The sequence below is a fragment of the Pelodiscus sinensis genome, chromosome 9 (genome assembly GCF_049634645.1).
Source record: "Pelodiscus sinensis isolate JC-2024 chromosome 9, ASM4963464v1, whole genome shotgun sequence".
NCBI lineage: Eukaryota > Metazoa > Chordata > Testudines > Trionychidae > Pelodiscus > Pelodiscus sinensis.
Window position 1 is genome coordinate 13,054,788 of NC_134719.1, and position 15,055 is coordinate 13,069,842.

General features: G+C 42.4%; 1 protein-coding gene across 3 annotated transcripts in view; it reads right to left on the reverse strand.

Moving 5' to 3' along the window:
• Window positions 1-15,055, reverse strand: part of FYB2 (FYN binding protein 2) — a 53,520-nt gene that overhangs the window by 19,722 nt on the left and 18,743 nt on the right. For all 3 annotated transcript variants that reach the window (XM_075936055.1, XM_075936054.1, XM_014578784.3), the window contains 4 exons: window positions 12,336-13,125; window positions 10,913-11,107; window positions 6,189-6,222; window positions 372-472 (listed from right to left, as the gene is read on the reverse strand). In XM_075936055.1, the coding sequence (XP_075792170.1) occupies window positions 372-472; window positions 6,189-6,222; window positions 10,913-11,107; window positions 12,336-13,125 (1,120 nt within the window). The remainder of the gene's footprint in view (window positions 1-371; window positions 473-6,188; window positions 6,223-10,912; window positions 11,108-12,335; window positions 13,126-15,055) is intronic.

The following is a 15,055-nucleotide window of genomic DNA, read 5'->3' on the forward strand; positions in this document are numbered from 1 at the left end:
TGGCACTTCTCCCTCCTCCTTCCCAGAAAAAAAAAAAAGGGAGTCTGAAGACTGCCACGTTAATGTCACCTTGTTTCTCCCTAGTCCTCAACACTTCTATAGGGCAACAGTTTAAGTGACTTTTTGTTCCACTGCAATTCTACCGTCAGCCTCACCCACCATGTTTCTATAACTCCATCAGACACATTTTCAGTCTCACACACAAGTCTGTTTCCCTCTAGAGGTGGAAAGGATAGGTTATGTCGTAAAGCAAGAACATTCAGCTTTAGGGGCATTTTGGTGAAAGACTAACTCAGATTTGCTACTGAGCTATTAGGGGGAACCATGCCATTTCTATCTATGCATATAATTAACTGGCATAATAGACTTACAATTAACAATATCTTGAAGAGCACATGTCGTTACAGAGTTTCCAGATTGTTTCACATAGGAGATGGTTTCTTCATAATTATGTAGTTCTTCAGATTTAGCGCTAGGGAATAATGAGAGAAAGAGGGGGAGACTTTTTAAAAATCTGACAAATGAATGCTAATTAAGAGCTAAATGCACAGTCTCATGCTACATCTATTCTAGAATGTAGACTGTTTAACCATAAAATTATCCAGTTGAAATACACCATGCCCACGTAAAGCCAGAAGTTACTGAGTTTTGTATAAACACAAAAACTCACAAGGGATGTGTAGACCCTATCAATGTATCCTCCAAATACACACAACTTGGGTCCACCATGCTACCTGAGTACAGAACAAAAGGCAGCAGCCATGACTTCACTAATAAATTAACACGACTTTGCAAGGAGCCCGAGGACACTTTGTATCACCAAAACTTAGGTAGTCAATACACCAAGTCACACTAGTGTTCTCTTGAAATTACGCATGGAAATCCTCAGGGCACTGATGGGGAGAGCTTACGACACTAATAGGTTGCTTGTGCACAGAGACCATAGCCTGTCATGCCGCTCAACAGTGCCTCCTTATTTTCTTATACTTCCCCATTGATCTGTCTGTATCACTCTGTTGTATTTTGACATACTTAGGTTGTAGTCTCTTTGGGGCAGGAGCTATCTTTTTGTTCTATATTTGTACAGCACCAGCACAACAGGATCTTGGGGCCCTTCAGGCCTAGGAGACTACAAACCTTACTATATATTTTAGAAATGTGCATCTGTCTCTCTGTCCATGAACGCCTCCTAAATGGTAAGATCTAGGCTCACCAAATGTGTATACAGCTTCCTCTTACTATAGCTTTAAGCAAGGTCAGGATTAAGGATGTGAATGGGAAACCAGTTAACTAGTTACCAAGCGATGCTTGCCGGGTAACATTTAACTGGTGCCTGGGACAGCTTCTGCCTGCAGCCTGCCACAGGCAGGAGGGCTGGGCCAGGGACCTGGATCAGGTGGCTGACAGTAGCAGCAGCCCCAGGACCCCACTTAATATGTTAAACATTAAATATTAGGTTAACCTAACATTAAACTGGGATTTTACATCCCAAGTCAGGTTTTGGTTGTGCTAGGATAATGGGATGTTCCTGGTATTCAATTGTTTGTCATAAAATGGTAAAGGGAGGGGTCTGGTAGGAAGCTGTTATACTGCAGAATGGCCACGGGGTCTGGGAAGGAGCCGGAAATGGGCCTCAGGACAGCCAAAACAACTCCTTTGGACCAGCAGGGGGCAGGGATGAGAAAGAGACAGCTATCTACTACAATATACTGCAGTGGTCCCCAACCTTTTGGGGCTGCCAAGCACCTGGGGGCAGAGGTGCACATGCGCCGCACGCCCAGGGGCAGCACCTCACATGTGCCACGTGCCCGAGCGGGGGCTGCGCATGCACCACACGCCCGGGGCGCAAGAATGGCTCGGGCCAGCCCTGGTCACTAGGTGTGCACACATAAATGCCCCGGCGGGCACCATGGCACCCGCGGACACCGCATTGGGGACCACTAATATACTGTATATAAAAATCAGAGTCTGTCTGTTTGTCCCCCAGCTACCAAGCTGTCCTTTCCCAGCTTCTAATACGTAACCACAAGAACAGCAGAGACTTTTGCATTTTAGAGTCCAGACTGCTTTTTTCAAGTGCAGTTACTGACAGTTCTCTACAGGGTGGGGCCCAGCCAGGTGCAGAAGTTTCAGCTTCCTCACCACTACTGAAATTGAATAGAAGCACTGAACCATAGACATTTTTACTTGGGATGGGGGAAGGGAGAGCAGAAACCACACACAGCTTGAAGTCCAGTTCTAGCAGACTCTGAACCAGTTTAAGTGGGAGAGGCTTTGTGGAGAGCACACAGTAAATAGACAAGGTTTCAATTTCTGCACATTAATGCAATTTTTTAGTGAGGTTTTGCACTTGGCATTAAAAAAAAAAAAAAGAGACAATTGGATAGGTATAGGAGCGTGCACATTGGAGGATGAAATAGTGATGGACAAACACCATAAAAAGTTTTACTGAAAGCCAACTGACAAGGTATTTTAACAGAGAGTCTCATCAGCCTCAACAGAAAACCATTTCTGGAACCTTTAGGCTGTCACTCTGCTGCCATTAAATGTAGTAGGAACGTTGAGTGTGTTTTAAGCAGAAAAAAAGTCAGATGGTAAAAGAAACTAGCAAAAATAAAATACTGAAGTTAGCGCTAGAGACACAACTATTAAAAAACTAGCCTTTTCTTTTGTGAAACAAGACTCCCTACCACCCATATTTATTTATTAGTGGATCTACCAGAAATTAAGCAAAACTTGCATATGGGAGTGACACAATGCCTTGTTGTTCAGTCACTTTATGCATTCATTGCAAATTGTGCTATACAGCATGAGGAGGGGAGAGCAACACCCACCAGCTCGCACCCCATGTGCCAACACACCATGTCCCACTCTGGTCCAGAGCACTATCCAATCCCACACACTGGTGGCTGGTGCTCTTGTGCACTCCTTCTGGCCTCTGCCCAGGTTCTAATGCCCTGTCCTGTCTCCCACGTTACCTTGGGAGCTGGTTCACATGCTCCTGAGTTTGCCCCAGGTTTCTCCATAGGACTCTGTGGTGGCCAAAAGGCAGGACCAGATTCTTACCTGCTCCCTGGTGGCCAGCCTGATCCCATGTATTCCAACAGCTGCTCCATCCCTTCCTCCAGGTCCCACTCTTGCCCCCACCTCCCTTCCTGTCGGCATGCACATGGGGTGGGACATAGTCACATCCTCCTCTTGCCTCCATGAGATGTTGTGGAAGCAGAAACAGCTCAACCCCCAAATATTTACATTTCAAGGGCTCTAGCCATCCTGTGCTTCTTCCCCGCTCCCGCTCCCCATGCACCAACATCATGCAGGATTTCAGCTGATGGCCCAATGAATGTTTCCCACAGGAAAATTCACTGCGGTAGACAGGGCTGTGTTAGACCCTGTGATCAATGTGGAGTGGACAAATGCAAGCAGCCCTGTAACCACTGCACCTTCCACATCCCTACGTGATCAGTTTGGGGTCTGAGAACTTTTGTGAGACTTGGTCTATGGACAGGCATAATTTTGGTTGTGCAAAGTGTCCATAGTCTCATTCCAAACGCTATGAGAATGTCAGTCATTAAAGGAAGCATAGCTATTGCCTTCTGTTCTAGACCCAACTTATGGGGTGGGGATGGAACATGGGTAGATTTCTACCCTTCCCCCCCCCCCCCATGATTGCTATCTACATAAACCCCAAGAATTTGGTCTTATGTGGCCAGATTGAATTGCAACTCAAGTTGGATCATTTCACAGTTTAATATTTAACAACCTACTATCACTCCTATTCAGAGTCCAAGGTATCTAATCATTGCTGCAATATATTTGAACAATTATTTCAAAACAAGAATTATATTGCTAATAAACAGTGGGTCACGTGAAGAATAAAGTCTCTTCCTGCTTGGTGATATGAGGAAACTTGGTTAATTTATAAACTGCTTACATCAATGACATTTGGAATGTGTGTGGTATTTATTGTAACAGATTGAAAATTACAATTACACCCTATTCATTTCCCCCTCTCTGTTATTTAAAGTATATGAATTTTCAGTTGAACCATTATATTCCTTTTTGTGTGTATTCATCCATGAATATTCATGAGAAAGAGGGTGCGTGTCCACAGAAACATTCTTGCCCAAAGCGATACATGTATGGTGTTTGCTTTTCACAGATAGTACAGGCAAGGCGTGAACCAGTTCCAGTTTTCAAGTAATGCAGCCAAATTACCACAGGACTTTTTTGTTTGTGATGTAATTGGTCAGTTAAAAGCAAACAGCCAAATGGTGAACCACCAATTGCTGTAGGTATATTGGCATAAGATTTTTGAACAGTTGCAAATAAATAGACATATCAAAATACGCCCTTGCCCCATGGTTTTAACATGTATTTCCCCAGGTTTTTAAAATAAGCAAACAGGAAAAAGTAATTCCATCATATGGAAACATGAACATCCAAATCCATGTGGACCATCAGCAAGGCTGGAACCTTTAGGTCTGCTACACAGACTGCCACCATTTGAACTAAAATGTCTAATGGAGAGTAGTAGTAGGTCATCATCCTCTGTGAGGGTGAGTAACTAGCAGACATGAGAGACACTGATAGCTGGTTTCAGAGATTTCCTGACAGACATGTTGACACTTAGGCATCTTGGGGAGCAAAAAGGGGCACATTCTCTTACAGAACCCAAAATGGAATCCATTTACCTACCCCAAGATACATTCCTTCTACCCAGCCCTCTTAACTCTTCACCAAAGTCCCTCAGTACAGCCAGTTCCGGTGTTCTCTCTGGGAGGCTCTAAAGGCCTCCGTGTAGTTGCGTTGGTACCAACCTTTTGAAGCAGTGATTAATCTTGAAAGCATCAACTGAGGCAAACCTGACTTTCTACTGCTGACACTCAGGGGATCATCAGTGTGGCTATTCCAACTGCCAAATTAAGGCCATTAATGCGGATACTTAGGTTTAAGCATACAAGTAGTCTAAAGTACCTAGGAATCAATGTACTGCTACAGGTTCAAAGGGGTACCTATGAGGTGGCCAGTTGAGAACTCTAGCTACACAGATCCCATTCCAAAAATCACAAATATTAGCAAATGCAAAGCAGGGAGAGGGAGCAAAATTTCACATACCTTAGGTCTGCTGCATAAACAGAACAAAAGATCAAAATCATTTTCCACTGACAGATAAGGATAACAGTAAATCTCCAGCACCTGCAGATTATGCCAGGTCTTTGTTTCAGCAACAATTCTCAAAGCATTTCACTTCTGAAACTTCAAGCTAGAGAATGTGGGAAGCGAGGAGGTGGTTGGGAGGGGATACCCACATACACGTGGGTGGTAAACAATCTGCTTTGAAACCAGATGACAGCTTGTCAGAAAGCGTGTCATGTAGTGTTTACTGCAGACAAAACAAAAGAGTACTAGCAAGAACCAGCTACACACACAAGCGCGCACAAAGGGAAGTTTAGCCTTTGTGAAGTTCAGAGAGAGCAGAGGACAGGAAATGAGTGCAAGGCCCCCTGCTGCAAGCATTTTTTTTTAAGCGTGCTTTTCTTTGCAAGGTCAATTCACAAGCCACCTGTGACCCTTGCTTTCCAAGTTGAAATATCTCCAGTTATTACTGCATGACATTCTAAAGACTTAGGAATTACAACATTTTCCTTCCTTTGTTGTTGTAAAGTTTACAGCTTTCGTGTAGGCTTTAAGACGTTATTGTATGCGTGTACCAGGTCTACACCTAGAACTGAGAGGGTAAGTTGGTTGCTAGCCATTCGTATCTTAGACTCAGTAAATAGGCCGCCAATGAGAGGGTCAGATGGGAGAAGGGGGAGTAGGGACACACCTACTTCTATAAGGAACACCAAACTCAGTTCATACTGGCAAGAAGTAACACCAACCCAGAGACCTGGCCAGGCTCCTGTCAAACAAATAATCTAGCAAGAACAAACTCCTATTATTAATACCTTCTGCTACCTAGGCTGTCTCAAACAGGAATTATACCAGTCAGATACGTAATTTAGTTAATCCACACAATGCAATAAATGCTTTCTTCTGGAGGATTTTTTCTAGAACATTTAAATGCAAGAATTGTGCATAATGGAATTATAAAAGTAGCATTTCATTGCTTACAAGTGTGTCCCATCATCAGAACTAAGAATATACATGTTTCTTAGGCCACAAAGTTAAATTGACATACTTACTTTTCAGGAGTCATGTAGTCATCATCTACAGCAGCTAAAAATTAAAAAAACAAAAGACAAAACAGCATTTGGCAAACGGCAAACAAAATATAGTTGCTGTGACACTGGAACAAGACAGTGGGTTGAGTAGCACAGTAATCAGAGTGACAGCTATATTAAAAATCATATGGCAAAGAGGGATATTGACAGACAGATATCCAGGTGTAAACAATTTTTAAAGTTGTCTGTATGTCCTTTTTTATATGCAATTATTCCCTCTAGTTATTAGGAAACAGATGTAACAACAGGGAAACTTGTTGGCTCCCTGGGCAAAGTGGGGGAGGCTGAGCTATGCACACCCTGAAGGGACAAGACCTTGAGAGGAAGGAAGGGGCCCTCCAACGGTGATTTAAAGGGCAAGGGACTCCAGCCACCACTGCTGCCATCACCTTTTGAATCTCAGGGCCCTGCAGCAATTGCCCTCTTTGCCCCTCCTGTTGGCAGGCCTGGGGAATAAAGGGGTATTCAATCATCATAAATATCAATAGCTGGGTTTGAGGTGACAAGGAGAACCACATGAGGAATTTCCTGCAAAGTGCAAAGGTTGTGGACATCTTGAGGCATCCAAACAAAATGTGAGCAGTGCTAGGGAGAAGAGAGTGGTCATGGTAGATGTAGATACCAATGACATAGGGAAAGGTAGGAGGGAGGATCTGAGGGACAAATTTAAGCTACTAGGACTTCAATCTCTTTCCAGGGCTCCCATGGTAACATTCTCTGAAATGCTTCCAGTTTCACACACAAGGCCAGTTAGACAGGCAGAACTGCAGAATCTCAATGAGTGAATGAGAAAAAATGGTGTTTGGATGAGTGATTTAGGTTTATGAAGAACCCAGGAACCTTTTGGGGAAAGCTAAAAAAGAATTTAAAAAGGGAGGGGAGAGACAAAAAGTATTCTTTAAAAATTCAATGTCAAATCCTAGTGAGGAAAATAGAAAGGAGCGGAAACTCTGGCAAGTCAAGTATAATATGACAGGCCAAAATATAATCTGAAGAGACACTAGATAAAGAGTTAAAAACAAAAAAAACAAAAAAACTAGCAGCAACTTTGTGAGGCAGGTTTCCAGATCCTGATGCACTTAAAACAACAACAACAAAACCCCACATCAATAGTGCTGAAGTTCTTAAGAAGCACTCATGGAGGACAAAGCCATTGTGGAGAAGTTAAAATAATTCATTGCAGACACTGTGGGTGATACCTCCGGAAATTAGATAGTTTTACAGCAAATCTGAAAAATTGTACCAGAGTTGTCAGTCAAGGAGGTTTAGGAACCAGTTGATAAAAAGGCAAGACCAGATCTCCCAAGAGTTCTGAGGAAACTCAAATATAAAGTTGCACAACAAGCCATTGTGGTATGTAACCAATTACTTAACTCTAGGGTTGCCAGATGGTTTCAACAAAAATACCTGACACACTTGACATTACATTACAATCAAAGCCGGCTCAAGCTATGGGCTGACCAGGCTACTGCCTGGGGCACCCCATTGTAGGGGGCACCACGTGGGGCTGCCAGACCAGGCTGGGGTGGGGCCACACATGCGCCAGGGGGCGGGGCTGCGCTCCCAGGGCCCGGGGCACACAAATGGCTCGGGCCGACCCTAATCACAATCTATATTACATCTTATTTAGAAAATACCGGACATGTATATTTTCTCATTTATATTTTCTCAATTTGTTTCCCCGAACAGAAAGCTCAAATACTGGACTGTCCAGTTCAAAACCGGACACCTGGCAACCGTATTTAAATCAGACCTCGTACCAGATGACTGGCAGATAGTGGTGACACTGATTTTTAAAAGAGGCTCCCAGAGGCGATCCAGGCAATTACAGTCCAGAAAGCCTAACTTCCCACCCTTCATTTTCTGTCTTTTAGCCTGTTACTGATCCACTGAGGACTTGCCCTCTTACCTGGAGAGCCTTCAATGAGCCCAAGTACAAGGTCTTTTTTAGAAAGTCTTTGATACTGTATCCACTGGATCATCCTTGTCCACATGCAATTTGTGGGGGACATCAAGTAATAGATTGGTGAGGCAAGATTTCCCATTAGAAAAAACATGTTGACTCTTCCAACACATTCTGTTCCTTTCTGTGTCTCAGTTCTATTTTTTACATAATTTCAACTGGTTTGCACAAATAAACAGTTCTCACTGTAGAGAGAGGGTTCCACAAGGCTCTGTACTGAGACCAGTGCTGTTAAACATTCATAAATCTGAAAAGAGGAGGGGGCAGAGAGGTGGCAAAAATCTTCAAACAATACAAAAAAGTTACTCAAGCTAGAGAAGTCCAAAACATACAAAATGGAGGATGAAATTTAGTGTTGGTAAGCATAATGCATATTGGAAAAAAATAATCCTAACTATACAAAGCATTGGGATCTGAATTAGCTGTTGCCACTCAAGGAAGGGAGACCATGGAGTCATCAACGATTATTTTCTGGAAGACATCCATTCTGTGTGCAGCAGCCATTAAAAAAAACTAGCAATGTTAGGAGCCATGAGGAAAGGAATACATAAAATAGAAAATATCATAAGGTTACTATATAAATCCATGATACACCCACATCTTTAATACTGCATGTCTTTCTAGTTTGCCCCATCTCAAAAGAGATAGATTAGAACAGGAAATGTACAGAAAAGGATATAAAAATGATGAAGGTCACAGAACAGTTTCTATTTGAGGACAGATTTAAAAGGCTGGGAACCTTCAGCTTGGTAAAGAGATGAGTAAGGGGAAATGAAGACAGAGGTTTATACAATCAGGAATGGGAGGGATAAAATAGCCATGGGGAAGTTGTCATTTACCCCTTCATATAAACACAAGAACTATGAGTTACTCAATGAAATTAATAAGCAGTAGGTTAAAAACAAAGAAATATTTCTCCTTGATAGGTACAGTCAACCTGTAGACCTTTTTACCAGGAGATACTCTCTGGATTAAAAAATAATTAGACATTTTCATAGAGGCTAAGCCCATCAATGGGCAATAGCCCATGCCCTGAGCATCACTAAACCTGACTGCTAGAAGTGGATGGCAGGAGATGGATCTTTCAGAAAAGTGAAATAGGTCTCTCTGAAATAGGTCAATGGCTCAGTGGACCATTGGTCTGACCCAATATGGCCATTCTCCTTTTGTGTATATAAATAATAGAACAGCAAAGGGAGTTGGCCAAGAAAGGGAGTCTACAGTTTTAAAAGAAAGCTTTCAACAACTAACAATCGGTGATCATTTAAATAGAAAATGCGAGAGCTAGAATGCTCATGGAAACTTTATTAATGGAGTCCCAGAACAAATCTTTCTGCAGAAAGCGCGCGCTCTCTCTCTCTGTCTCCTCTGAGAAAGTGTACCAAAAATAGCAGTGTCGTGCATGCTAGCCACACCAAGTACACAGAAACACAGGATCCAAGGGTGTTTGTACTTTAGCTAGCTAGCTCACCCCACAAGAAATTTTAGCATGCCACCGCTAATGAGAAGCAGACACGCTCCCGTGATGGATGGATAGCTACAGTGGCATGATTGCCAAAGGCAAACATGACTTGAGAAATTTTAATTATTATCCACAGAATACCACACATGCAGATCCAAGGAGTTAAGTTTACCCCAACCAATGCAAAAGTTCAGTTTTTCCAATGTTTGAGGGTTTAAAGCTTTACTTCTTAATTTAACATTTAAAAGGGGAGATTGGAGCACCAACATCTATTGATTGCATTGTGCATGTCCACAGCTGTAGACTCAGAAGTTTTGGGAACTTGACATTGAAACACTCAAGAGAGCGAAAGATCAACTAACATTTCGAGCAACAATAATCTGTAAAACAATACCTGGAAACTACAGCTGGTAGGAAAATAGCCTCTGTCCATGGGACATTTCAGTATATCAAAATTTTATTTTGATTCTAATCTGAATAAAGTCAAATATTTTCACAGAACAGAAATCCCGAAGAGCTTCAATTTTAAAAAACAGATGTAAAATGTGTAATATGTCAAAATAAAATGTTGATCCCCCTCCCCCTGCTTTCCATCAAAATCACCCTGTTCCCACAAAACATTTCAATATAGGGTAAATCTGCGCTCATGGTGGCATATAGAATACAGGTGCTACATATTCAGATAGCATAGATGTACCTACTACTTTGCTACTTAATGCATGTCTTAGGTGAGTAGAAAGCCCTTCATGCCTAAATCTAGGGTATATACACCATATAACTCTTTGTATGCCCAAGCAGTGCCTCCCCCCCTCCACACACACACACACACACGCACGCACACACTCTACTTTTAAAGCAGTATAGTATCCCACTGCCACTCCAGCAGTGGTGTTTTTCCCCCCCTGTGGTGAAAAGCTCTGGCAGTGAGGACAGGTTTTTGCAACAGAGAAGCGGGTGGGGCGTGGGGACGGAGAAGGCTCCCAAAGCTTCCCCTGGATCCTTTCTGGGAAAAAACAAAAACTACAAACAGACAAAAACCATGAGGGACCTGTCCTTGCTGCCCTTTGCCCCAAGCCTTTTACTACCCTGTTTCTCTCACACCAGCCAGTGAGAATGCAAACAGTCTTCTAATGCAGCGTGCAGCTCATGGTGGCATGTAGTATAAACAAGGTCTCAGTTGAAACCATTTTCTGATGGGAAAACCATAAAATAAAATTTCAACCAGCTTTGCTAGAACTAAGACAAAAAAAAGCCTCTTACCAGTTTCATTCCTTCTGCCAACATGTAAAGCGGACTGCCGGAAGGCAGAGAGGTTGACTTTTGGGGGCCTTAGCGGTTTCTTCGGAGGAGAACCAAGAGATTGAACTGAAGGGAGTGGTTTAATTTTTGGAAGCTTTCTGTTCTTGACCTCAAGTTGCTTTTCTGGGCCAGAAGGATGGAGAAAAGACTCTGGTGCTGTTTGTAACAAGAGCCACAAGGATAATCAGTTATAATTATTCTCTCTCATTTCAAGTAAAAATTCATGCAGGACAGTGTTTACATTAACTGACATTCTTACCAACTTTTTGGCCACAGTTTAAAATTTGCCTAGTCTCATTTTCTACATTGACACATACTCAGCAAGGGGGAGAGGGGAAGGGGAACTAGTTCTTCAATGATACTACAGAATGAGTAGACATAAGTTGAAATAAGAAAGCAGAAGGCTCTTTGTTTCTTCATATTCTTATACAATTGGCCACATCTGAGAGAAATCTTTATCTGGATTTACTGTAAAATTATATTGAATTTTCTCTGCCAGTAACATTTAATTTTCTAGACTTCAGCAGTGTAACTTTTGAACATGCAGTTCCAGTAAGATAGCTTTCCAGAGTAAACCATGATTTACTCTTTTCAACATTTTGGTACTAAATCTGAAGCTGATAAAATTAATTTGCTGCTCCATGTCTCCCTGGGAGTATGTTGTTAGAAGGAATACCCAAAGGAGAGAAAGCATTCTTAGTTTGGACCTGAATGTCCCCAAGTTGGAGAATGTATGGATCTGAGGATTCAAAATGGCTCCATTTTAAACTCAAGAGTTACCTTTATATAAAAAGCAAATCCCTGGATTTTTTGCAGAGCATATGAAATGTGAATACTAGGACACAAGAAATCAGTCTGCCCTGCGTTCAGTGGTAAGAATAGGCAAATTGATTCAAATGAAACACATGGATCTTCCTTAACTCTGTTTCCAGAACTTGAACACACATACAAACCCTCCTGCCCCACTCCAGGTTTTAAAGGACCTAGTTAGCCAGTTACTCATTATCCTTTCTTTTCCTACCTAAAATCTGTTTTATGCCCCCTTCAATACCAGTTCTGGATAGGGAATGGATCAAGGGTGCTGGAACAATTTTTATAGTGTGGGTGCTGAGAACCATTGAACTCAAGGATAAACCCTGGATAGAATGGAAACCATTTCGAGTTAGGTATCAAAGCACCACTAGGTTTAACAAAAAAGGGGGTGGGGGTTCTCTCTGGAAGCCTGCTCAGTACTGTAGTGTTTAGGTACCCATCTAAACAGATGTCTCTCTTATGGGTCCACATTAATGTTCTGATGGCTAATCCTCAAAACTGGTAGAGTGAAAACCACAGCTGGAATCTGCCATAGAAATACCATCTAACAATTCTGAGATGATGGTTTTACCTTTCAGATACTGCGAGATCTCACTTGGCTTGTGGGGATCATAAGCAAGCTGAGAGAATCCAGTCACCTTCGTGTTTTGCTCAGTTCTTTTGTAGCCTCTGGATGGAAGGAGAGATGATGCATTCTGAGAAAGTACAGGAGTTCTGCTGGGTGAAGAGTTCTTTGGAGTAGAGAAATCCAGGACGTGCTCCTTCCCTGCACTTCTAATTTTGCTGTTCTCAGCTGTGATGGTAGAGTTCAAAGCCCGTAAGGGAGTAGAATGATTCCCATTCATACCCTGTGGTGTTATAAACCCTGCACATTTTCTGTCATCCTGAGTTGAAGCACTTTCCCAGATCTGCAGAGTATGACGAAAGGAGTTTTTTATCAATGCTTCCTCTGAATTTGTATTAACACCTGCCTGCTGATAAATGCAAGAAAGTGGACGGGGTTTCTGTGAATCCCCTCTAGGAGTTGCATCTTCACAGACAGCTCTCTCCAAGACTTTCTTCTTTGGCTCTTCATTCTTTCCTGCTACATACAAGTTCCCAAGCTTGACTCTAGGAAATAGCAAAGGTTTGGACTGCATGAGCTCTGAGCTATGCACAGCTAAACAAACTCTCTCCTCGTGTTCTGATATCGGTATTTTCCCGTGGTTTAGGATTCTAGGACTGGACACACCCTGTGTGTCGGTGCTGGGTAGGTGTAAACTTTCCACAGGAGGCTTCTTGGCTGGCTGTGGCACCATCTTTGAAAAGCAGGAATCATTTTGAAATTTTGCTCTGAGCGCTCTGAAGTCACCTATTCCTTCCTAAAGGAGGGGGAAGCCACAAAAAGTTTATTGGCATTCTCCAAAAAGGCAAAAAACAACAAATGGCCCTGCAAATAGTTCATTTGGAAGAAAGTAGAATTTAATAGCATGTTTACAAAACATCATATGAATTGCCAGAGGGTGCAGATAATATACCTATCATCCAAAACTAAGCACAATAGAAGAGCATTATTAAGTCTTGTGTGTCTTAATTTAGGCAAGCAACTTCAGCATAAAACACATTCTCCCCCCTTATGCCTACCTCAAAAGGAGCAAACAACATGTCTTGCAGGTACAGAGACAAAGTGGGTGATATACAGTAGTACCTTTTTTAAACTAATTTCTGTTGGGCCACATCTAGACTGCAAGCCTCTTTCGAAAATATCTTTCGAAAAAGGCTCTTTCAAAAAAGAGCGTCTAGACAACAAGAAGATTTTTCAAAAAAGCGGCCTGCTTTTTCAAAAGAGCGTCTAGTCGCTCTCTTTCGAAAAAGCCCTGTTTTCATGCAATAACTCCTTTTTTCGAAAGATGACTTTTGAAAAAAGGCGTTATTCCTCATAGAATGAGGTTTACCGCTCGAGAAAACCTCTGCATTCTTTCGATTCACTGTCGACAGAACGCGGCGGTAGTCTAGACGCAAGTACAATTTTTTTTTTTTTTTTTTTTCTTCAAAAAAAAAGAGCCACTTTTTTTGAAAAAAACCCTGTAGTCTAAACACACCCTTGGAGAGAAGCCAAACAAGAATGCTCCACCAAAGGAGTAGATCGCATCATGGAATGGGCCACTCAAACACTCCAAGAGAATTTGCTTCAATACAGAAATAAAATCCCTTCTGACCACACACCTATTTGTCACCTGCTACTTCAGACTGGAATCCCTAAGGAATATCAAACAGCCATCACCCCTACTCAATGAGGATTCCATCCAGGTCTCAAACTACCCCACAGCCTCTCCAAGAGCATCCTCAGTGGCAAATCCCACACAACATCAAACGAAAGTGGCATCAGACCCCAGCAGGTCGGATGTCAGCAGGTTCTGTATATCTCCACAGTTCCATGGATCTTGAAAGGTGTTGATTGTTGTATTCTCCACATGCCTATCACAACATGTGATGTACCTCATCCAATGCCCCAACAACAGCTATGTGGATGAAATAAGACAATCGCTACACTCTTAAATGAACTCACACAGGAGACACACAAAACTACTCTTATCGCCAGCGGATACAACACAATCTCACCTATATCATTCGTTGTCCTCAAAAGAAACATGAGCAGTGGAAGCTTAAATTCATTACTCTGCTAAACATTGAAAGTCCTGAACAGAAACACTGCTCTAATGTGCCATAAATCCAACCAGCAACCCTCCTAACCCCCTCTTTTTGTCCTCTTTCAACAGAGGTGTTAATGAGCCACTCTACCTCAAATGGCCCCTTGCAATATCTGTTCCACCTTGCATTTTTGCTGTGATGCTGGGAATACATTTCCCAGACTGGAGGAAGAGCTGTGTGGTTCAAAACCTTGCCCTTCCCATCAACAGCAAAAGCTGTGATCTCACCCTTTTCTCTGTCGTATCCTGGGACCAACACAGCTAAAGCTGCACTAGCTAGTGACCTGCATAGACACGGATCGGAAAATAGGTGCAGTTGTACTTGTTATCCTGCAAAGCACTGAACACACCAATATCCCATTAAAGACAATGGGGGCAGAAGCCAATCAGATCACCTGGGATCAGGGCCTAAGTGAGACACAAAGGTTTAGGACTCCAGAATCATTAATAATGAGGGAGGTGGAGGTAAGAACTATGATTCAATAATACCTTTGAATGATGCACAGTGAAAAGAGTCCTGGAGGGAGTTCTGAGATAACTAGACGCATTCATACCAGACACATTCATACCAGAGAGCCTAGTTTAAGCAGTAAGTGAGCCA